We start from the raw sequence: 23,774 nt of genomic DNA on the forward strand, positions 1-23,774 counted from the left end.
TTACTCTCGCGACTTTTCGTAATAGCGGCCTGGCCGCGACGCCATTTTGGTTGTGGCAGAAAAAGCGAGCGTGAAGAAGGGCACCCCTGGGAGAAGGGTCGGCGCTGTGCCCTACTATCCGGACAGCGCGCACCCAGCCCAGCTGCTAACGCCGACAACTACGCGGGAGTAGCAGTGGCTGTTTCCTATGACAGCGCCACGCCCAATATGGTGAAGACCAAGCCGGTGCCCTACGCCAGCGCCGTCAAAGGGGAAGAAAAGGCAGGGGCCGTATCACGTGATGGAGAGGCGGGGCCGTGCTCAGGCGCCTGCGCAGTGGCGAGCACCCTTGTCGCCGCGTCGCGTGCCCGGGGAGGCGAGCGGGGCATGGCGGCGCGCGGCGGCGTGGAGGAGATGCGGAGCCGTGTGGTACTTGGGGAGTTCGGGGTCCGCAACGTGAGTGACTTGCGGGGGGGGGACGTCACTCCCGGGCGTGGGGCAAGGGGCGGGGCCTAGCGCGCAGGCGGCGGTTGGGGGGTGGGGGCGGGCACGAGGGGTCCTGGGTCCGGTAGCGGCCCCGCCCAGCACCGAGCTCTCTGCTTCGCTTCAGGTGCACACCACGGACTTCCCCGGCAACTACCCCGGGTACGACGACGCTTGGGACCAGGCCGAGTTCGAGAAGGTGAGAAGCCGCTGGGGCCCCGAGTGGGTGAAGGGAGCGGGGGGGCGAGGCCCTGAGAGCAGAGCGGGGGAGGGGGAGGGGGATTGGGGTCTCCCGTGGCTGGTCTCTGCAGCCCTGTGGCAGGTGGCCCCGGGCCTGGCTAAGGGACAGGCCCTAGGCTGCCCGGTCACCTGGCGGCAGCTAGCACAGCCCAGCCGCACCTCACCCCCCCCTCCCCTTCCGGGAACTGGGGACCCCCAGTGACTCTGCTCCCTTGCGTCTGCCCTGCAGAATTTCCGGGTGGACGTGATCCGCATGGACGAGAGCACGCTGGAGTTCGACATGGTGGGGATCGATGCAGCCATCGCCAATGCCTTCCGGCGTATCCTGCTCGCTGAGGTACCCAGCAGGGGCTTCTGGACCTTCACGCCAGGGCTGTCTGACCCAGCTGCTGGTCCCATGAAATCCTGTCATAGCTATTTCTCACTGCTAGTCCTGGCTAAAGTTGAGCTACTTTGGGGTGGACAAAAATTTATCCCAATCTTCTCGTTCTTTGCCCAGAACCTGCATTGTGTTGACTGGTAAAGAAGCCTCAAGGGAGGCCGGCTGGGGCTCTAGCTCCTAGGAGTGTCGGGAAGTGAGACCCAACTTTTGGGAAAGGCGAGATTATGACTGAGGGGTGTAGAGAAGACAGAAGCCCCAAACTCAGTGGGGTGGAGAATAGGCTTGAAGTGCAGTGAGAATATTCCATGGACTGCCGAGCTCACAATGCATAGTCTCTGCCCCTGAGAGAGGCAAATAGTCCTTCGGTAAGCTAGGAGATCTTAGAGGGCATATAAGAGACCATCAACAAAAGCTGTTGCATTTCTGGGATAAATGTAGTCCAGCTGCTAGTAGCTGTTAAACAGTGTGTCCCCCCCCCGATCCTATGCTCAGATCTGTCCCCCCAGCATAGGGCCAAGTTCTACAACTGCTCATATGGGGTAATGCAAATCCTATTAAAATCAATGGTAACACTCAAGTGAGGAGCAGAGAGAAGATACAGGATCCTCGTCTAGTCCCTCCTTTGGTAATGGTGTCCGTGAAGAGCAAGAGTTAATCAAACCCCAAAGAGGGTGGGGGTGGAGTAAGAGAACTTCTGGCTGGGTGTTAGGGAATGGTGCTTAGCAAATAGTGCATGGCTGGGGTACTGCCTGCCTGATTTGCTCTGTCTCCTTCTCCCTCAGGTGCCGACGATGGCTGTAGAGAAGGTCTTTGTGTACAACAACACGTCCATTGTGCAGGATGAGATCCTGGCCCATCGCTTGGGCCTCGTTCCCATCCGAGCTGACCCACGCCTCTTTGAATATAAGAATCAAGGTGAGAGTCTGTGCAGGGGATCCTATGATAAATGGAAATATTGGAGGCTGCTCTGAAGTGAAACCAGTGCCAGATGGATTGAGTAAATCTGCTGTTCCAGGAGGGAGTGGGAATCTCGTCAATGGGGAGATGGCCCAGGCAGGACTTATTCTGCTTTCCCTATCCCTTTTTAGGTGATGAGGAAGGCACAGAAATTGACACGCTGCAGTTCCAGCTGAAAATCAAATGCAGCCGGAACCCTTGCGCGGTCAAGGAGTCATCTGACCCCAATGAGCTCTACATTAATCACAGAGGTAAAACTATGCTCCTCTGGAAGTAAACTCTCCCCTTTCCCAAGAGGATAGGGGCTTTGTTGACCCCAGTGAGCTCTACCTCAACCAGAAAGAGAATTCCTCTCTTCCCCTCCCCCGGCATGAAGAAAACTGATCCCTTCCCTCTATGAAACTTGCTTTTTGCAAGGTCCAATCCTCATGGTTGTATTTTCCCTGCCCTGCTGGGATCAGCAGCCTCTTGTATAAGTGTTGTCTCATCTCTCTAAGTGCTGAGGCAGCTTGGCCTGATACCTGTCGTACGTCTCTCCACAGTGTACAGCAAACACATCACGTGGGTGCCCCTGGGAAATCAAGCAGACCTGTTCCCAGATGCAGATTTGCGGCCTGTTCATGATGACATCCTTATTGCCCAGTTGCGGCCTGGCCAGGAAATTGATGTGCTCATGCACTGTGTCAAAGGCATAGGTCAGTCAAGGGTGCTCAGTGGGGCAGTGAGATGAAAAGCGTGGGTCCTTCAGGTGGGGTATGGTGTGTGTAGTGGGCATGAGGTCATAGGGATTTTTCCCTGATCTGTGGGGCCTTGAGTGTGGCTTGGCTCTCAGCTTTTTTGTCTTAAATTTCAGGCATTAAGGAGCAGTTCAGAGCTTAACCTTCTCTAATGAGGGATTAGTGGGCACTCTGAATGGAGGTGGGTTCTGTGTATCCTTAATGAAGCCCAAGGCGGACCTAGGATGAGCACCACATCATCCAGAAACTAAATTGGGCATCCATCCTGGCCACACAAAACAGCAATGTCAGACTGGGTTGTGATGTCTTGTTACTTCTGACAGTACCATTCTGAAGGGCCTGCTTGGGGTAAATTGAGCTAGGAAGAGCCATGGTAATGGCAGCCCTGGGGGATCTTGCTCTCTCTGAGTTGCTGCAACGTGCTCCTGCCTTCTTATCTCTTTTCCCTCAGGTAAAGACCATGCCAAGTTTTCTCCAGTGGCCACAGCTAGTTACCGGCTGCTGCCTGACATCACTCTGCTGCAGCCCATTGAGGGGGAGGCAGCTGAGACGCTGAAAAAGTGCTTCTCCCCTGGAGTTATTGAGATTCAGAACATCAAAGGTACCTTCCACCTCTACCCCAGGGACTCTGCATTTGCAGAGATGAGACTGAGTACAGTCTAGAGCCAGGCATTGTACAAACAGAGCCTACTTCCCCAGTGGCCCTCAATCTGGAATCTCGATTCTGGGTTTGGGCTCTACAAATGAATGGGTTTGTCATGTGTAAAAAGGTGATGAGGTTGAGGCTGTTCTCTCCTTGAGATGTCAGGCTAGGGTATGCCTGTCCATTTAGCTCTTCTATTGCTCTTTACAGCTGCAGGTGCTGCTCAGTTGTCCATAAGGCTTTGTTCTAACTGTGGGCTGTGAGTTTGCCATTCCCAGCAGTCTTGAGGCCTCAGGTGGAACTGTGCCTAATGTTGGACAGGATGCACATTATCTTTTTGAGCTGGAGCTACCTATTTGGGCTTATGCCTTGCTGAAGTTTGTTTTGGAAGTAAGGCAGTTTTTTGTGTAGGACTTCAATGCCTTTTCCTGGTGGGGAGAATTGCATGTTTTGGGTGCAGTGCTGGCAGGAAACAGATCGCTGGTCCACTAGTGTGGAGAGGGGGTATGTATTTGTCCCTATCTCCTGCAGGGAAGAAGGTGGCAAGAGTGGCCAATGCTCGGATGGACACGTTTAGCCGGGAGATCTTTCGGCATGATGATCTGAAAAACTTTGTGCGCCTGGCACGAGTGCGAGATCACTATATCTGTAAGTAATCCTCTTCTTCTGCTGGATGCTTCAGCCCATTTCTTGGCTTCTCACCCTTCAGAAACTTGTCATCACGCTATTTTAAGCCTCTTCATTGTCTGCAGAAAATCCACCCTTTCATACATTCATGTTACAGTGGGTGCCCCTGGGGGGCTTGGCTTTGGGGCAGGAGACATTCACATTTCCTTCTTCCTGTACGAAGCAAACCCTGCAGTGTCTGAACTGTTGCCCACATTGGCTTAACTTGTCACTGTATGCAGGTCACCGTCTGCTTGTAGCCACAGGTAGGTAGAGTGGCAGGGAGCATAGAATCATAGAAGGGGAATGGACCTTGAGAAGTGATCAAGTCCAGCCCTTTACGCTAAGGCAGGACTAAAGAAAGCTAGACCATCCCTGGCAGTGTTTGTTCATCCTGTTCTTAATTTCCAACGATGGGGATTCCACAGCCTCCCTTGGAAGCTTATTCCAGAGCTTAAGTACACTTATTAGGAGAAACTTTCTAACTATATCTAACCTAAATCTCTTGCTGCAAATTAAGCCCATTACTTCTTGTCCTACCTTCAGTGGATGTGGAGAACTGATCCTTGTTTTTATAACAGCACTTAACATCTCTGAGGACTGTTGTCAGGGTCCGTCCCCCCCCCCCCCCCCCCCCAAGTCGTCTTTTCTTAAGACTAAACAAGACCAGTTTTAACCTTTCCTCATGGGTCAATGTTTTCTGAACCTCTTATTTTTGTAGCTCTCCTCCGGACTCTCCATTTTCTCCACATCTTTCCTGAAGTGTGGAGCCTGAAATCAGACACCGTACTCCAACCGAGGCCTCACAGTTACCTCCTCTCTTGGGCTATTCCTGCTAATACACCCCAGAATATTAGCCCTGTTCACAAGTTGTGAATTTGTGATCCACTTTAACCCCTCATCCTTTTCAGTGGTACTACCACCTAGCCAGTTATTCCCCATTTTGTAGTTGTGCAGTTGATCTTTTTTTTCTTAAGTGTAGTATTTTGCACTTATTTTGATTGAATTTCAATCCTGTCCTCCAAAGTGCTTAAAACTCCTCCCCCGGTGTCATCTGCAAATTTTCTAAACATACTCTCCATTCCATTATCCAAGTCGTTAATTAACATGGAGGATCTGATGTTGGGTAGTAGCTGGGCTGACCCTTGTCTGTTTCCCTAGTCTCAGTGGAGTCTACAGGTGTCCTGCCCCCAGATGTGCTGGTGAGCGAAGCCATCAAAGTGCTGATAGGGAAATGTCGACGGTTCCTGGATGAGCTGGACTCCAACCACATGGACTGAGCAGTTCAGGGCCTCATGTTTGAGAAGCAGAGACTGATTCTATTGGCCTGGGCTCTTCATCTGCAGGGATTGTTTCCAGCCCACAAGCCTATGTAAACAGGAAGGGTACCTTCTGTGTTACCAAGCAATGGAACCATCCATCAGCTATCCCCCATACTGTATGTAAGCAAGCAGGTGGACACACTAGAAATGAAGGTGTGCTGTTAACAGTTTCAGGACTGATAGCACCTCCACTTCCAGCTGTGTATATGCACTAGCAGGAGCCTAGGAAAGTCTTACGACTCTCATTTTCTAATGGTGTGCAGCACCTGCAGAGGATGGCCAGTAAGGCACAACAGAGGCTTGGACTGGCCACTGGGCTTTACTAAAGGCCCTAGATCTTCTAACTGAAGCCTTGCTAAGGAGAAGACCCAGCTTCAGCCAAAGGCAGATTGTGTGGAATTGTTAATAAAGTAGAGGCTGTTTTAACTGTCAGACTTCATTAAATAAATTTAGCTTGGGGGTGGCTTGATTTCCGAGGGGGGTCAGTGGAAAGAGTCACCACTTATTGCACTTAATTCATTAACAATAACAATGCTAGTGCTGCAGCACTTGAGCTGGTGCTTCGAGAGCTGGGCTCTAGTGTTGAGAGGCTAAAATGCCACTTTCCCTTTTTTCCCTTCAGGGTTAGTAATTGCTGTATGTGCTAAAATGGGTATTTGATCATCCAAGGGAAGAGAGATGCTAAGACCATCTCTGTTAAGAGGGGGGTCTGCTCTGTGAAAGTTAAAGCATTACTGCTCATACAGGAGCACGTGCTCTTAATCAAGCAGTGCAAATCATGGAGAATAAAATTGGATTTTCAATGTTCTTAGTCAGCTTTAGGCCTAAGATAAGCCTAGCCGCAGAAAGTTTTAGAAGAGGATGCTAGCTTGTTCATATGGAGCCCCACCTTGCTAAATGTAGGCATGTGATCTGTATGACTGCAGATTTCATCACAACTAATGAAACTAGTAAGAGGGAAAGTATAATATTCAAGTAAGGATCACAGTGGAGAGGGAGTTCTGGCCTGGCTCTGAGCCTGTTCACTGTACACAAGCAGCTTGCTTCTTAGGTTGCAACTAAGTATTATTAATCTTTATTTATGGGCTCCTGTAGGTGACCAAAAATAAAGGAATATCTGTATCCTGCCCTAAAAATAAGGCTGCCCAATTTTTCCCACCTCAGGGAAAAAAAACTTTAGGGGATTAAAATGAGATTTCACTTAACTTTAGAAACAGTAACATGCTATCACAGTAGGAGCTCAATACAGGGCATCTGGTGACTGCTGGAGCCCTGTATTTCCATTTAAAAAAAAAAGGCTCTTGCCCTCTTCCTTACAGAGACAGACTCCAAAATGTAACCCTGTTGTTTATCAAAGTAATTATCTGTGGAAAGAACTTTTCTACCAGTAGTGAAGTCAACCAGGCCAGCAGTTTGCATACTAAAAAGTGACCCTTTAGCTCTTAGAAGGGAACAAGGGTGGGAGAGAGAGCTCCCCTCTCCCATATGCCTCTGTTCTCCAATCCCAGATTAAGAGTGTTAAACTGAGGAAAATCTGAGGCAAAGTATAAAAGCTGGAAGAAAGACTGGGTCCATGTATGTATTTAAGCATTTTACCAAACCTTGAAAGGTAAGTTAGGGAGCATCTCTCAAAATAAGATACTGACTTAAATAATCATCACACCCTTCATTCTGCCCCTCAGAGTAAATGAATTGACATCTGTCTAATCCCACAGCTGCACTTAATAAAACTAGTACAAAAGCCAAATGTTTGCAAGATTCATTCATTCCTGGGTCTACTTTCATATCACTTAAACCAACATCTTATGGGAACAGCCCACTTCATATTTGCCACTTTAATGATTAACATCCAGATACAGGCTATGAGTTTTTTTTTTTTAATTTTGGAGTTAAAAAGAGGGAATTCCTGCTGTGTAACTAAGTAACAGCAGCAGTAGATATGTCCCCTCTCTAGTCAGTCTTATTTTCACTTCCAATTTTAATAGGCTTAAGGCCAGAAGGAACCACTGTGATCATATAATCTGACCTCATGCAGGTCACAGCCTAGACAAGTGGTTTTCAAACTTTTTTTCTGGGGACCCAGTTGAAGAAAATTGTTGATGCTCGTGACCCAACAGTGCTGGGGATGAAGGGTTTGTGGTGTGGGAGGGGCTCAGGGCTGGGTCAGTAGGTTGGGGTGTGGGAGTGAGAGCTGCAGGCTGGGAATGAAAGGTTCAGGGTGCAGGAGGGGGGTTTAGGCTGGGGTGTGGCTGAGAGGTTTGGGGTGCAGGAAGAGGTTCCAGGTGGTGGGGGGGAGGGGTGTGCTCAGGCCTGGACTTAAACCTCTGGTGGCTCCCGGTTGGCGGTGCAGCTGGGGTGAAGAGACACCTGAAGGGGCCAGCAGCAGGTCTGGCTCCTAGGTGGAGGTGTACAAGTAGCTCCACACAACTCTGGCTTGCAGGCACCACCCTGCTCCCAGTGGCTGGGAGCGTGGAGCTGGTGCTTGGGGTGGGGGCAGCGCACAGATCCCCATGGCCCTGCTGCAGGGCGCAGCGCAGTGTCAGAGAAGGCAGGCACTAGCCTGCCTTAGGGGGGGAGCACCGCTGACAGGACTTCTAACATCCTGGGAAGCGGTGTGGACCAGAGCAATCCAGTGCCTGACATGCTGCGACTCAAACTTTGAAAAAGGGTGGGCTAGACCACCTCACCCCATGGAAATTAGCTTCCATAGCTCAGTATCAGGAGTCACTTCCAAAGGACAAATGAACCACCCCAGGCACTGCTTTGTTTCAGGACGGTGATACATTCTTGTATGCCAACGGAGGCAGAGTTAGGTTGCAGTGGTTACATGAATGAGAGAGAGTATTTTGTTTAGGTGCAACTGTAGTTGTTTTTTCCCCTGGCTTTAACTGCAGCTGTTGGTCTTGAAAGGTCATGTATACCTTCCCCTTAATTAGATACCTTTAACGTAGACTACGGTTCTTAAGCTTCTGAGTTGATCTTCACCCAAATGTATGGCTAATGATGCAAGTCAGCCCGGAGAGTACATTAACCTCAGTGCTGTGAGTCAAACACTTGCCACTGGAGTGAAAAATGGGTGTTGGGAGGAGAAATACACAGTGTGGAAGCCTCACCATCAGCTGGACAAGAGAACACCACAGAATAAAGACAGACATGATACCTTGTGTATGAAACCGAAATACCTTTATTGACATTCAGAGGTTTAACAACCAATCCAGAGACAGCTTTGCATTTAATATTCCTACAAAAGAAGGCTCTAAAAACCATTAAAAAAAATCTTTGTTTGTAGCATGAAGTCACAATGTTAAAAATACCACAACACAATAAATACAACCAGCCTCTGCTGAAGCCAGGAGTCACTTCAGCTCAGGAGTAAGTAAAAAGATTATGAGGCAAAGAGTGGAAGGGACTGAGTAACAAGGGCAATAGGATGAGTGGGCTCAGGCCACAGGGATGGTTACGCTGTGTTCCCGAAGCCTGCTGTTCTCTCCAGCTCTATTCTAAGATTTCTGTTCTGCCCCTCGTCCAGGCCCCAGCCTAGCCAATACACTTCTCTGCAGTCCCCTGGATGGCAAACCATAAAAGCTCGTTTTGGATAAAGACCTTCCCCCACCATACAATTTGCATTACAAAGCCCAACTTCTGCCACAACACTTGATCCTCAAGTAACAAACTCTAAACCACCCTCACTGCCACCAGAACAGGGCACAGAAGGGTTCAAAGCTCAGTCCCCATTTCCTTATTCTGCTAAAATGGTAGATCAGGAATTTAACCCCCATCTTCCTCAACCCTGGCTACAGCAGGTCAAGATTTCAGGAAGAACGGTGATACTAGAGACTGCATATCCCTAAAGCAGAATGCAGGCCCACTGTCATCCCCGCGCAACACTGAGGGCTGATCCCCTTCAGGGTTTACAGGCTCTTGGCATACTGGTCCAGATTTTCCACACTCTGCACCTGTCATTTTCCAGTCCACAGGAAATGCTGCATGACATTCCTGCCCCAGCCCTGAGGGGCTTTTGATAGAAACTAGCATAAGGCTAAGCCAGCTTTCCATTTGGTTCCTTGTGGAGTAAGATCTACTGAGCACACATACGACGACGTCTGTCTCCTTCCAGAGAGGAGCAGTGTTTTAAAAATCAGACTGAGAACACTGACTCCGGGAGATTCTAGGGCACTGTATCACTCCCAAGCATGCAGCCTCCAGCCAGGAAAGCAATCACAGCTGAGAAAACTAGGGCTGCTTTCAAGTAGTCCAAGAGGGAAAGAGATTCACCAGAAAACAAGCCCTCTGCTGTCGTCACACTGAAGATGATACCAGATGGGGACAGCCAGTGGTGGGCACAACAGCAGTGTGATGCGTCCCAGGTGAAGCCTGGCTCCCTCCCTTCAGAGTGAGGCTGGGGAGTGCCATCTTCGCTGGGATACTATTCTGCCTCTCCTGTTCAACCTAACTCCTGAGGGACTAGCCCAGAAGCAGGTGGGGTTCGAGTGACCCAAGGCTGCAAAATAACTAGGCTCTACCTAGTGGAGTCTTTGTGCTCAGCTCTCATTTTGCACACAAGCTGAGGCCTAAAGCTGCAAATCCGACAGGAAAATTAGGGAAAGCTTGACAGGCTGGATCAAGTCCGAACTCAGGGCACATCCCCGCACAGGAAAGGTATGGGGATGAGACCAGTGGGGGCTCTGTTTAGGCAAATGCACATGGAGCAGTGATAAGAGGAATCTAATGTAGTTACTACAAGAGGAGACAGAAAATATGAAGTGAGGATGGGGGTGGCTGAGGTGCCCCAACTCAGGGCTCAAAGAGTGCAGTGAGGCCTTCTCCATCCTCGTTATTCTCCAGTACGTCTGTCTCTAGCGATGGCTTCACCTTTTTGAAGAGAGATGGGAGGTTCCGGATGTGAACCTCTTTGCGGAACTGTTCTCCCAGAGGCTTCTGCAGGAGATAGAGGGACAGGCCTAGGTTAGTCATTGCACCTGCAGACCCACTCCGCCAAAGGAAAATCTGTCACCTAAGTGTGTCTCAGGCATTCTCCGGCAGTCATTACCCAGCTCGGGTGCTATGCTTTGCTCCAGTTCATGTCCCCCATCTTTTCTGTCTCCAGGAGAGTAGCCTGGCATCTGCAGTACATGCCAATGGAGGTGACACTGCCACAATGGGGTCCTGACTGTGACCACACAGTCAACAGGAACCCAGTGTTTCTTAACCCAATGGTGCTGTCCTGGTTAAAGCTCTGTACCCACCCGTGGGCCCTGCCCAGGGGTGCTTACACCTTCTCTGCAGGAGCCCTGTACACAGAGAGCCAGCAGCCCTTCAGCTAGGAGAGCTCCCGCAAGGTGCCCTGAGTGCTCAGTTACCATCTCACCCAGGCCAGGGTTGGAGAGAGCCAGAGCAGCACAAACACTATGAAGGATGTGCTGCAGCCACATTCCAGCAGCACGAGAGCTGGACAAGGGAAAGGGGCTGAGGGGAGATGCGGGCTGGCTAGGGCCGTTTCTACAGGATTCAGGAGCCCAGACCACAGGGAGGAAACAGGTTTGCTCTGGGCTCAGCGGTTGCCTACCCCGATGCAGCCTGCAATGAGGCGTTTGAAATTGTCCTTCCGGCGCTTGTCTGCCACTTTCAGCAGAGTTGGGTTGAGAAGCTTGGAGTCAAACTGCTCCAACGATTCCTTCTGGATTTCTGGGATCTGTTCCATCACTGCCTTCAGCTCAGCATAGCGGGGGCGCTACAGGGAGAAGGGAAGAGACCAATCAAAGAAGTTCTACCACAGAAGCCTCCACCTTCCCCTGATGGCACAGAGGAAGGGGGCTACTACCTCCTCCACCCCTTCCTCACTTAGGCCCGGGACTAGTTCATTCATTACTATCTATCAAACCTGGCACTATAAAGATTCCCCCTTTTTTCCCCATAGCTCCTTACCAAAGCCTCATAGATCTGGAAAGCCAGGTGGACAAGAGCTGCCATGCAGCCGTCATGCTGTCCGTGTGTCTGCAACCCTTTCAGCACACCGGTGAAGAACCAGGTCACTGCATCAGGGAGCAGGTTCCCTGTGAGCACCTAGGGGAGAGACAACAGCAGCATGGAACCAAGATACTAACACAAGCCAGGCCTGCTCCAGACAGTCCATTCGAAGGAAACATCTAGCTCCCATCCAGACCAAAGTCAGAGTCTGTCCATGAAGGTTAGGGGGTCAGAAGGGAAGGAACCACCAGTACTCAGAGCTTCCATTTCTGCCCCCTCCACCAATGGTCCCCTGTAGGGAAAGTACCTGTTTGAGCAGTGGCCAGCAAAGCTGAGTGGTGGTTCTTTGGCAGGACAGGGTGTCCTTCCAAGAGAGGGATCTGTAGGCTGTGATCAGCAGAGCAGTGCAGACATCCTGGAAAGCGGAAGGCAGAGGAAAGAACGAGTCAGTGGAAGCACTTCTCAGCTTGGCTGAAGGGTTTGTTCCTGATGGGGGTGCATTCACAAGAACCCAGGTGGGATATCTTCCTAACAGAGGCACCCTACTTAATGCTCCAACAAAAGGCAAGAAGCATGCTGAGGTCCCTGACTATCCCCAAAGGCAACACTGCATTCCACTCTGTGCATGAGAGAGGGTCAGCATGTACCTGGTCAGCCTGCAGGTGCCACAGAGTCTGGGTCTGCTCCTATTTGCCAGTCTCTGCTGAAGCAAGGTGTCAGGCAGTTGCAAGTGGGCAGGAACAAACACCAGAACACTCCAAGAACTCACACTAGCTGCTACTTTGGAGTCGGTGCAAAGAACTCTGGGGCATATCTGAGGAGGAGTTTGAGTGTGGGGAGGAGAGTAAAGTGGATTGGGCCAGTGCCTCAGGGCTGAGAATTCCCAGCACCCCCACCTCTGCTCCGACCTGAGCAAAAACTGCTAATTTGGGCAGATGTTACAGAAGAATCAGCTGCTCCAAGTAGTTCTTCTTGAAAGGCAGGGCCCAGAAAAGGGGGCAGGGCCAGGCAGGCAACACTACAGGAAAGGACTTACTCCTAGCATGGACCATACATCAACTCAGATTGCAATGCACTAGAAGCCTGAATCCTTATTCTCTCCTCCCCCTTTAGCACTTTCCAGGATGATTGGTGATTCCCTCTGTTACAGGGGGCTCTTGTTTCAGGGGATACACAGACTAGACAGCTGCACTGGGAGCATGGACAGACTACAGTAAAGTACAAGGGGTACAGAAAGTGGGAGAGGCCTCCAGCATCTCCACTCTCTTACCTCCTGCTTCATCAAACACTTGCCCAGCTCAGTTAGCTCTGCACTGGAAGGTGGGGTCACGTCTGTGGACATCATCTCATCATCTACAAGCAGAGAAAAAGCAGCTGCGTGAACACCATCTTCCCTTCCTACACCAGCAAGGCTCACTCTGGTTCTAGAGTTTGTTGACACTCTGGAGTCGACACCTCAGCCCACCAGAGAAACACCTCCAAGCGAGCCTGTGTGGATGAGAGCATCCCCTAGCTATGGCTCACCCAGCTAGGATGGAGGCCATGCAGATAGCCTCTCTCACCAGACACCCCAGCTCAGTTCATTGGGGTCAACTTCCACTGTCCCATTCATGCCAACAAGGCCTGCAGAGCACCGGTTGGAGCAGGTGGCTTGCTTCATATGCTGGGGTGGAAAAGGCATCTTGTATCCTAGAGGTAAGATCCGGCTGAGAGGGGATTAGGAGGAGGAAGCCTCACCATCACAGGACAAAGAATCACAGGCACTTCCCCAGTGCTTGGGTTCCTGCAGAGTTACCTGCAAAGTCAGTATGGGTAGCTCTGACTCATGAGGCTCATACTGGACTCCTGAGCCCTAGAGAGGAGCTCCACCAGGGGCAGAGCTGGAGACCCTGATCAGACACTGTGCAGAACCTCAAATGAAAGCCACAGTCTCTCTGAAAGGCCAGCCTAAAGATGGGAAGGGTCTGTCTGTATGCACGGCAGTGGTGAGCGGATACAGCAAGGCAACATACTCACCGTCTCCATCTGCAGCAGTAGAGCTGTTATGCTCAGCGGTGCCTTTCTTTGAAACACAGCAAACAGCTGCAAACACAAGAACAGGTCAGGAGGGCGGGGGAGATATCAGCACAGAGCCTACACGGATCATCCTGCTCACTCTCATGGGACCCTGCTGCTTTGTTCTCCCCCAACACGCCCCAAACTTTGTTCCTTGCACAACGGCTGAGGAACGCCAAATGCAACATTAGAGCCAGGAAGTGAGGCCGAAGACTGGGCTAAGGGGCAGAATGTTCAAGTGTCTTCATCACAGCATCTTCATCCTCAAACCCGCTGCAGTACCAGACTGGAGAGGGGGATTGTGACACTGCACCCCATATGCTTCATAGTGATATTACTGTGATAGGATTAAGATAGAGTTATGATGTATTTTACAGAAGATACGTCATGTGAGAGGTCATTGGAAAGGTTATGATTTGCTGAATATGAGTATCTTATTTGTATGCATGTATCAAGTTTGTATCTGGAGTTATAAATATTGACTAGGTCTCTGCATTTCAAATGTAATTATACATCTGGGGAACGCCGACTAGACAACATGCTTTCATTCTAGACAGTGGGTGGGGAATGGACCATTAGGAAAACAATAGGCCTTTGGAGAATCTTATCTCCTAATGGCTGCTATGATTCTACAATGACATGTGATCAGACCACGTGATGCTGGACTCCATCTTGGGATGTCAGTATTTTTCCACAGACTGGTCTGGGGACCAAGCTTTGAAACAAAGGGTTCCCGCCGTATGCAGAAGCTATATAAGGCAGGGAGTGTCATTGTCTGGCGTTCTTCACTCCCCACACAAGATGCCTGGAAACACCTGAGGAACAAAGACTGAACTGGGGGAAGTGCTGGATCCAGGCTCAAGGGATTTTTAGCCTGTGAATGGAACACGCTTACAGCTTGGAATCCCCGCAAGTGCAGCTTGCCCCTTAAGAATCTGTAGCTTGCTTGTATCATCTCTTAGGGTGAGAAATTGCTATTCATATACAATCCATTTTGTATATTAAGTTTAGTTTGCGTTTTTGTTTATTTTCTAGGTAATCTACTTAGATTATAAGTGACAGCAAACAGATCAATCTTTTGTAGATAATAAACTTATTTTTGCTTTATCTAAACCAATGTGTGGGAATCATAACTCAAGGGCAAAAGGCTGTTGCATATTCCTCTTCAACATTGAGGGAGGGGGCGAATTTTATGAGCTTATGCTGTACAGTTTCCTGTGCAGCACAAGACAGTACAATTTTGGGTTTATACTCCAGAGGGGGTGAGGGCCTGAGAAGCTGATAGATGCCCTAGCTGTAGTTTTCCCATGCAGGGGCTGGCCAAAGAGCCTGTATGCATGTAACTGCAGCTGGGTGTGTCCCTACCTGTGTGTATGCTGGGGAAAGTGCAGGCTGAAGCCTGGAGGGTGTTGCAGCTTGTCACAGCAGTACAGTGTAAGAGAGAGCCCAGGCTGGTGGAGCAGGGGGGCTCAGTGGCACCCCAGTTCCAGGTAGCACCTTGTGGGGAACCTGTCACAGGGCTTCACAGGGTACATGACTGTCTCAGAAATCCTGAGCAGTGAAAAGGGCACTGGAGCAAGTTTATTCAGTGCCAGGATCCTGGCTGGGGTGCAGCAACCTAAAGGAGTGAGGCTAATTAGGAAATGACTCACAAGGTCAGGCTCTCACACACGGTGTAATTCTTATGTGGAAATAAATTTCCTCAAACTCTGGATTGGGGTGTGTGAAAGCCTGGGAGCTAATTAAAGGGGACTGCCAAAGAAAGAGAGAGATGTTCTCATCACAGAGGGAGAAGGGATGTGATCACCAGCAGAAAGATGATGATCTGGCCATGCCCGACTCTGCTCCTGGTGGTGCCAATGCACTCGGGCTAACACCCCCACCCTGATCCCACACACAAGGAAACATAGCACATGTACCCCATCAGACACCAATCAATAATTCAGCAAGACTCAAAGAGGGGCTGGACTCCTACATGGATACAAAGAATATTCAGAATTCTAATAGTTAATGCTAACAGAAAAACGTACTGGAAGGAAGATAAACCTCCTGCTTTAGGCTGTAAACTGATTTCAATTAGGGATTAGATGAGATCTTCATGGGGGCAGTTTCTCTCTCATCTGCCTTCCGTTGCTGGCCATTACACCATAGGTATGATGCAGTCTGGCAACGCCCGTGTTCCTGCCCAGGGCAGGACTCTCCCTGTGACATCCTGCAACCAGCTTGTTTCACTTACTGATAAGATCCATGACTTCACGGGTGAGCAACCTGACCAGCTGCTCCTCAAGCATCTCCTGGGACTCAGGGTTGTCATCTGCCGTGTCCTCCTCGCTGAAAAGAAAAATAAGATGGTGGGAAGTTTAGGGGAGCACTTTGAGACCAGGGAGGCAGCACCTTAGTATGCTAGCTTTGCCTATATACATGGCGCAAACGACTCAGCTGGCCAGGCTTCTGGCCTGGATCACAGCCCAGATTAACAGAAGAGTGGAGGGCAGCAAGTTCTCCCACGACCAAAGAGTAACCAAGATCTTCACTTCCCAGTGAGGACGGGAGAGAGACTGTGGAACTGAGAGACTCAGCATCACGGAGAAGCATCAAGAGGGGTGGTGTCTCCCTTTTCAGGGTATCTTCCCTTACAGCGCTGCAGGCTTGGAGGGAACAGTCACTCCTCAGGCAGCTGCTCAACAGCTCACACTCCCCACAGACTAGGAGTCCAAGCCCCGAGGCCCAGCAGCACCACCTCCATTTTGATTCCCTTTCTCTGGGGCCGGGGGGTGGTCTCTTGTGCTCCCATCCCAATCAGGAGGGCTGGACACGACCCTCCGGAGCTCACAGATATTGCTACTGGAGGGTTACTCCCTTCCTCAGTGCTGCCGGCTGGAGGCAAAAGACCAGATGAGAATCCCAAGATGTGGTTCCCACCCCTTGCCTCTCCTTCAGTCCACATCCCTTACCAAAGTATGCTCCGCTGGCTGATGACCTGCCATTTCTGGGACAGTCTCTGCAAAAATACCAGATAAGATTTAATAACCTCAAGGAGCCATCCCAGAAACACTGTACAGAGTTCTGAACAACATTCACCAGACCGCAGAGCCAACAGGGCAGGACCCTGGCCACCAGACATGGCTCTGTGACGAACCTGGTCTGACTCAAAGGAAGTTTAAATATACCTCTCTCAAAGCTCCCCCACCCCCTGAACAGGGCAGGAGCCCAGCAAAAACTCCTACTGAAGCGGTTCCCAGTCTTTTTCCCTGCATGAACCCATTTGCAGATGTATTGCTTCCCACGACTCCAGGCAGCATGAAGGATGCCATTTTAAAATGGCAGCTTCCACACAGCAAGATCTTGCATGGAGTGTACATGTGAGGGCATGCTGTGTGGAGGATGCCATTTTTGCTCAGGGGACGACGCCATTTTGTAGCACACTTGGGATTACCACAACTCCATCTGCTGATGGAGCAACCCCACTTGGGGCACAACCCATTGTTTGGGAACCACAGGCCTAGTGATGGCTGGAAAGCTGGTGTAGCTGTGCTGGCTCTAGGAATTACAGAGCTACCTACCAGGAAAGGGAGAAGGAGGGAGTGCAGACCCAGCTTTACCAAGGGCCTAGGGCTACAGAGATTCAAATGACTGAAGACCACAGGGGGGCTCACATCCCCAAGCCTGGAAATTCACAGCCAGGAACTCTAACACACCAGCACAGCGGGTGCAACTGGGCAAGACGATATCTGGAATCCAGACTCCACACACTGAAGTGGCCAAAGTCAAATTTCTAGGCTCTGCTCCCTGTGTAATTGGGCTTTGGAGCCCTGCTAAGGATGAGGCTGGAGGGCTGCTGAAAAAGCTGTTTCTTACCACATGTAGATAGGTGAAGAGTGGGCCGAGCATGGGACAGAGAAGGGTTTCGTAGTGCTCCGAGGGGCAGGAGAGAACCAAGGGCTTCACAAACACACCTGCATGGGCTGGTTAAGGAAGTTATGCAGCTCAAGTCTCATGCCAGGGCAGGCTGCAGTGCACCAACACAGCTGACAACCATACAGCATGGAGACTGCAGATCCCAGCGTGTAGTGCTCCATCGTATACTTGGAAGAGCCCCATGCATTCTGCTTCTTAGCTGAAACAGACTGACAACCACCAATGAACCGTTCACACCAGTACCAGCATTTGAAGTCAGAGCAGGAACTGCACAGAGCGGCCCAGCAGGCTTCTCTAGCCCACCTTCCCAGCAGCCCTGACCTGGGTCTTGGAGGCCCCACTTTTAGTGTGTGAAGGCCGTTCAATTGAGACTGCCCAGAAAGGGAACAATTAGTGCCAAGTGGTGTTGCAGTTTTGCAATGTAGACAGCTGTGCCCTGGGAACCGAACTGAGCACCACAGCTCATTGCACACAGCCAGTCGGAACCAGTCACCAGATTACCCGGTTTCCAACCTCCTGAGAAATCTAGCCCCCAAAGGTTGTTGTACGTTGGACTTGTTGGCAGAGAGGCCCTCCTTCTTGCCGCTGCCCAGGGCAATGCAACTTCTTTGCACGTGTAATCTGTGCTGACTTCACTTTCTGCAGTGCCTTTCGAGGTGCACCTGCTCACACTCCACTAAACAGAGCGGAACAGTCCTAGCCACAATGTAAGGGGGACAGAGGCAGGATTTATTTAATTTGATCTTACTTCCCTACTCCCTCCACTGGCTCAGCCTTGGAGAGGAGGGGGAGGGACGGTGAAGCCAGAGCAGTTTTGGAAAGGGAGCCTTCTGCCACATTCTGTAGTGGTTGCTGGGCTGGTTTCAGGCCACAGCCAAAGGATACGAAGCATGGGGCGCAGCCTGTAGTCGGGAATATTGTTGAGGTTAACAAAGGCTGAGTTGAGGAACTGGCTGGCGAGGCCGTCAACAGTGTAGAAGTCTTGCTGCATTGACGGGCCGGCATTACCCAGGATGTGAAAACTACAATGAAAAGCCAGGTATAAGTGAGCTAAGCTGCACAACAGATGCGATGCCTCCCATGGTAGCAAAGGCTGGAAGGGCTCCACTCGGGAGATGTGTTTGCCTTGTGGCTACATAAAGCCCACAGGAAGTTTCACTATGGGATACCTCTCAGGAATGTGCAGAGGGACCATCCCTGAAGTATCTAAGCACCAAGCATTCCCAAGTGCTGATGTTACTAACCCTGAAATAGGACACAAGCAGCAAACTAGGTCAGGGTATTACAAGCTGACAGTGGAAGAGTTATCAGGAGACCCACCAGCCTGTGTTGCTAATCTGGCAGCTGCACACCAGGTATGTTTGGTGGGTTACAGGAGCTCTGTGTTACATCACTGCTCATGGTCACTTGGATATTAGAAAAAACCATAGCGCACACACATGGAAAGCTGTCTGCTAGCTGAGGTCAGAATGCCATCCCCCCTCCCCAGGATGGTCCACTCCAGGTTACAGCTGATCAGTGACTGTGTGAGGGAGATCTTACCAATTGTCATAGAGGGTACAGAAGAAGCCCTGCATCCTTTCTAAGATGGTTTTGTAAACAGGAGAGTCATAAAGCTCCAGGAGAGGCTGAGGGAGGCCTGAAGGGAAAGGAAAATCGAATATATCAACCACAGACCTCAAACCATCCTACACAGCAGCCCCAGTTAAGCCAGGCCTGGTGGCTGGGAGAGCACAGAGCGAGGTGCTCAGCACGATCACGTGGAACCAAGCAGCGAGGCTAGGAGGCAGCCAGCCCATTTACAACACCAATACCACACACCCAACAGAACCCCCACATCTGGACAATTGCTGACTGGACATATCCACTATATACGTGGCAGCTCTCTAAGCTTAGGGAAATGCAGCAAAAGCGTGTGCAACTTCCAACAGCTCCGTTAGTCCCTCTTCACTGCTCTGGATAGGCTGACAGGGCCAGCCTTTCAAAGTAGGCCAGAAGAGAACCTGCCAGTTCTGCAACCCCTCTTCCAACAGCCCCTGTGGGCTCTTTAATAGTCACCTGCTGTCCTGGGGGCTGGCCAGACTCACTGGGTGCAAGTCGTTAGCACCATGGTAGCCTCTAGAGTTCCAGCAGGGCCCCAGTGGCCTAGGTGCTGTAACACCTCAGAAGAGACAGTCCTTGCCTGAAGAGCTTCCAGCCTAAAGAGAGGAAGGCTCATCCCTGTTTTACAGATGGGGAGCACAGGCACAGGGAGATGAAGTGACTTGATGAGGTCACAGTGAGTTTGTGAGAGAGTCGAAAATTGAACCCTGATCTCCCGAGTTCCAGGCCAGTGCCTTAACCCCAGGACCATCCTTCCCTGGTTACACAGAACACTTCATATATTAACATGCCTGATGCATCCCAAATCTGTTGGATGAGGTTCTGAAAACCTACTTATAATTCGGGCCCTACCAAATTCACAGTCCATTTTGGTCAATTTCACACTGACAGGTTTTTTAAAACAGTAAATTTCATGATTTCAGCTATTTAAATCTGAAATTTAGCGGTATTGTAATTGTAGGGGTCCTGACCCAAAAAGGACTTGTTGGGGTGGGAGGGTTGCAAGGCTATTGTAGGGGAGGGTTGCATTACTGTTACCCTTACTTCTGCGCTGCTGCTGGCGGGGCACTGCCTTCAGAGCTGGGCACCCAGCCAACAGCTGCTTCTCTCCAGCCACCCAGCTCTGAAGGCAGTGCAGAAGTAAGAGTGGAAATACCATGATTCCCCCCTAAAATAACCTTGTGATCCCCCTGCAACTCCCTTTGGGTCAGGATCCTCAATTTGAGAATTGCTGGTCTCCCCCATGAAATCTGTATAGTATAGAGTAAAAGCACACAAAAGGCCAGATTTCACAGTCTGTGACGCGTTTTTCATGGCTGTGAATTTGATAGGGCCTTGCTTATAATGACTAAAGGCAAATGGCAGGGGCCAGATTTCTACTGAGGATGCCGAGATGGCAGATTTCTGCTCCTATGGCAGGCAGTGTTACTGTGGAACAATGATCTAGTTATGGGAGCACACAGATCCAAATGTGTATACATGGAAACATTAATGCAGCTGACAGACAGACACACATGAGTAGCTCAGTCCCTCTTTTGGGAATGAACTGCCAGGAAGCTGTAGTGCCCCCCCCAGCCGAGATAGGGAGATGGGGGTTTGTGCTACCACTTCCTGCCGGTGAACTGGGTAGGAAGGTTGATTCAGATGAAAATGAGCTGGCTGTCTTTACCTAGGATGGCATTCTTCTCCACTTCCAGCATATCTAAAGCCTTTGCAAATGTTTCCCCCAGCTTAGCCACCATCTCTGGCATGTAGAGATTGTTGTGGGTCCTGAAAGAGAAGGAAAAGTAGTTTATACTCATGCAAGTCAAGCCCCTTTGCTGCTTTGCAATGGAATCCTCCACCTTCAGCCTGTCAACAGCTCCTCTGTGGCTGAGGAAGGTGAGACCAAGCACTTGTGCATGGGATCCCCCTTCTCCACCTGGGAAAACATCAGGGAAGCTCATACTCCAGAGACATGGAGAGACTCCACCTTCTGTCCTGGAGTTCCCAGCTGCCCCCTCACATTCCCCACCCGTTCACCCCACCCTTTTCGAGCGCTAGCAGCAAAGACTCCCAACAATTCTCCAGTCGACACTGGCAACAGCTCATTAGCTTGGCCAGCGCGGCCAGAGAATATATTTAAAAACCCCACAGACATGAATTCTGTTTCCAGCAAGATCTTCTGCACCCAATGGCCCAGCAGAGGGAGAGGCTGTCCCAGCTCCGAAATACACACGCTGCACCTCAGGGATGGGTCACAGTCCCCAGAGTGGCAGGCGGCACTGGAGGAACTCTAGGGAGCACAACAGCCTAATATACACGTTACAAGTGGCAGTGTGGCAGAGACATATGCCCCCTGGACAATGCATCCGGCAGGGAAGAGTTCTGCATAACCAGGAGATAGCCACTCACTGTCACCTCTCTGTGATGGATCCCAATTCAGCCAAGGGTGGGTGGTTCTTTGCCATCCAGGCCAAAAAGGGTCCCTCACTAGTCAGAGTAGTGACTCTCAGAGCTTGTCTCAGCAGGGGGTGTCTCTCTCACCTACCTCTCTCCTTTGAGACCTCAGACCTCCACTCTGGGCGTCGACAGCTGCACACAGCATAAATCCTGCAGCCAAACGGCCCAACAGCCTCCTCCAAAACTGCAATGCCATTGTACCTGCTGCTAGAGGTGATCAAGGGCAACTCAGTATCTCCCCCTAGAGCAGCGTTTCCCAAAGTGGGGTGCGCGCTCCCCTGGGGGGCATGAAGGACTAGCTGGGGGCAGGGGGCACAGACAAGCCTCAATTGTTCTTCAGAGTCTCAGCTTTCTTTTTTTTGTTTAAATAAGTCTCTAGCTGCTATCGTCATGAAGAAAACCTTCAAAGAGATGACCCAAGTACAAAAGATGCAGCAATCTCTGCCTGAGTTTGCAGAGAGCCTGAAACAAACACAGCTCTGAGGTGTGAACTATCCCATTCAGTTCAATGAGTGCTAACACAGATGCCAGTGATGATATTTTAGTTGTAACCATTATTAACTATTTCACTGTTCAAGGCATATAAGGGAGCAGAGGAAGGACATGAAGGTCTAAACAATCTACTCTGACGGACCAGTCATTTTGGGTAGGCTTTTAACACCACACAGTGGGGCAGAAAGGAGGTCATGACTGGTTTTACTTCCCTGAAAGGGGACTCCGGGCTTGTCTACATGAACAGCTAGTCCATGACAAGCTGAGGTGTAAATCTACCCTGCAGTAGCCCCCTGCACACTAATTACCCATGTGGTCCCCCCTGCCATACACTAAAAGTTCCCTGGTGTGCTTTGATCTAACCCAGTTTGAAATGGGAACACACCAAAGTGCACCACAGAACTTTTACTGCTAAGCAGAGGCCGCACAGACATTTGGCGTGTGGCAGACTACTGTGGGGGAGATTTACACCAGCGCTTGCTGCAAAATTATAGACAAGGGTTCAGCTTTCAAAAACAAATTTGGAAAATGCTGCCTTACAGGCTCAGAGAGTGCTACATACCCCTATAGGAGGCTTACACAGAACCACTTACGCAGTGCTATGTGGCACAACCAGCCAAAGGAGCTTCATCATCTTTAAACAGTCACCTCGTGTGTCTCTCCAGCCTGTTTCTTGCTAATAACAGCTGGAGCAAAGGGACGTGGTTGGATGCTGACTAAGCCATATTGCATTCCAAACTCAGGATTATGGAGCTGGTGGTTAGTCCTGCAGCAGGGTGGGTTTGGAAGATTATGCTGACCAAAGAGGTTGTCTGGACAGTCCGGTGAGGATCAGAGTATCACATCTCGCAGGCCTCTGTCTTGGGTCCTATCTTAGAACATTTTCTTAAATTGGTAGTAGAGTTGCATGAGCCATAGAGTTTAATGTCAGAAGGGATCACAAAAATTATCTTGTGTGACCTCTGCTATATCACAGGCAGAGGCACGAGCAGATGCTCAGTCAGATAAAGGTCAATCTCCCCTGGCTAATGGCTCAGCAAAGCTACAGCAGTAACAGGTTACATGAGGGGCTGATCTGCTGCTCCTCATGAAAGCACAGCCACCGTGTATGGTAGAATTCAGCCACTGCATACGACAAGATCAAAATGTGACCCATGAGCATAATCGAGAGGACAAAGAGGCCTTTGGGGAATTCATCACCAAAGAAAAAACATAAAAAGGACATTCCTAATAGATGTATTTATAATACAGGAAAGACCCAAGGAAAGGATATGGCAGGGCACGGGGGCTGTGTTTTCAGAGAAACAGTTAGAGCTCCGCTCAACAGGCAGGCAGTGTCTCCTGTGCTGAGACTAAATCTTCTGGGCCATAGGATTGGCCTTTCAGAGCCTCCCATATTGGAAAAAAAGGGAGTTCCCCAGAGCATATTATATATATCTGTACACCTGATCCACCAAGGACACGGATGCTGTATAAAAGCAGTATCTTGTCAAGATGGATTCAGAAAGAGCCCTGTGGCTGTGCAGGGCACACGATAAGCCTGTTTCTAATGCAACAGGAACAGATCCCAGGCATAGAAGATGCTGGGTGAGTCAGTCTGTGCAGCTGCTGACTCCAGGAAACTCCCCTTTCTCCAGAGGCAGAGATCATGTCCAAGGCCGGGGGCACCGTTATTCAGGCTCAAATCCAGGCAGGAAATAAAGATAACCAGAAGCCAAAAGCAGCTGGATAAACTAAAATACCAGAGGATAAGGGAAATGATTGGCCAACAAGCTGCAAGCGACAAGTAATTAATGGAGCAATTTCAAGCCCATTCAACAAATATTCACACAACCACCAAAACAGCGAAAGGCAAGTTAGGTCAGGCATAAAAGAACTGGCCAGCTGAG

At 50.2% G+C, this 23,774-nt stretch overlaps 2 protein-coding genes across 4 annotated transcripts in view; one reads left to right on the forward strand and one right to left on the reverse strand.

The window, feature by feature from the left end:
* Positions 1 to 52: 52 nt before the first annotated feature.
* POLR1C (RNA polymerase I and III subunit C) lies at positions 53 to 7,156 on the forward strand. 2 transcript variants are annotated; one of them, XM_048843563.2, is made up of 9 exons: positions 53 to 435; positions 590 to 661; positions 932 to 1,039; positions 1,867 to 1,999; positions 2,173 to 2,292; positions 2,584 to 2,736; positions 3,230 to 3,379; positions 3,953 to 4,069; positions 5,249 to 7,156. In XM_048843563.2, exons 1-9 carry the CDS (start codon positions 208 to 210, stop codon positions 5,365 to 5,367), a joined length of 1,200 nt encoding a protein of 399 aa, XP_048699520.1. In that variant the 5' UTR covers positions 53 to 207; the 3' UTR covers positions 5,368 to 7,156. The 2 variants fall into 2 exon arrangements, with proteins under 2 accessions (XP_048699520.1, XP_048699519.1); XM_048843562.2 differs by lacking the exon at positions 5,249 to 7,156 and adding an exon at positions 4,809 to 5,237.
* Positions 7,157 to 8,570: 1,414 nt separating this feature from the next.
* The window catches only part of XPO5 (exportin 5), a 37,754-nt gene continuing 22,550 nt past the window's right edge, over positions 8,571 to 23,774 (reverse strand). For both annotated transcript variants that reach the window (XM_048843552.2, XM_048843553.2), the window contains exons 22-33: positions 20,621 to 20,721; positions 18,892 to 18,988; positions 18,235 to 18,371; positions 17,290 to 17,387; positions 16,386 to 16,432; positions 15,668 to 15,762; positions 13,393 to 13,458; positions 12,647 to 12,729; positions 11,684 to 11,791; positions 11,335 to 11,472; positions 10,976 to 11,140; positions 8,571 to 10,347 (exon numbers count right to left, since the gene is read on the reverse strand). In XM_048843552.2, the coding sequence (XP_048699509.1) occupies positions 10,204 to 10,347; positions 10,976 to 11,140; positions 11,335 to 11,472; positions 11,684 to 11,791; positions 12,647 to 12,729; positions 13,393 to 13,458; positions 15,668 to 15,762; positions 16,386 to 16,432; positions 17,290 to 17,387; positions 18,235 to 18,371; positions 18,892 to 18,988; positions 20,621 to 20,721 (1,279 nt within the window). In that variant the 3' untranslated portion in view covers positions 8,571 to 10,203. The remainder of the gene's footprint in view (positions 10,348 to 10,975; positions 11,141 to 11,334; positions 11,473 to 11,683; positions 11,792 to 12,646; positions 12,730 to 13,392; positions 13,459 to 15,667; positions 15,763 to 16,385; positions 16,433 to 17,289; positions 17,388 to 18,234; positions 18,372 to 18,891; positions 18,989 to 20,620; positions 20,722 to 23,774) is intronic.

The sequence above is a fragment of the Caretta caretta genome, chromosome 3, assembly GCF_965140235.1.
Source record: "Caretta caretta isolate rCarCar2 chromosome 3, rCarCar1.hap1, whole genome shotgun sequence".
Classification (NCBI taxonomy): Eukaryota; Metazoa; Chordata; order Testudines; family Cheloniidae; genus Caretta; species Caretta caretta.

What these genes read in the sequence shown, in the direction of transcription:
- POLR1C (XM_048843562.2), top strand. Translation starts at nt 208, where the DNA reads ATGGTGAAGACCAAGCCGGTGCCCTACGCCAGCGCCGTCAAAGGGGAA. An exon ending in ACCAGGCCGAGTTCGAGAAG is followed by an intron (nt 662 to 931) that starts GTGAGAAGCCGC and finishes TCTGCCCTGCAG; the next exon opens with AATTTCCGGGTGGACGTGAT. An exon ending in GCTCTACATTAATCACAGAG is followed by an intron (nt 2,293 to 2,583) that starts GTAAAACTATGC and finishes GTCTCTCCACAG; the next exon opens with TGTACAGCAAACACATCACG.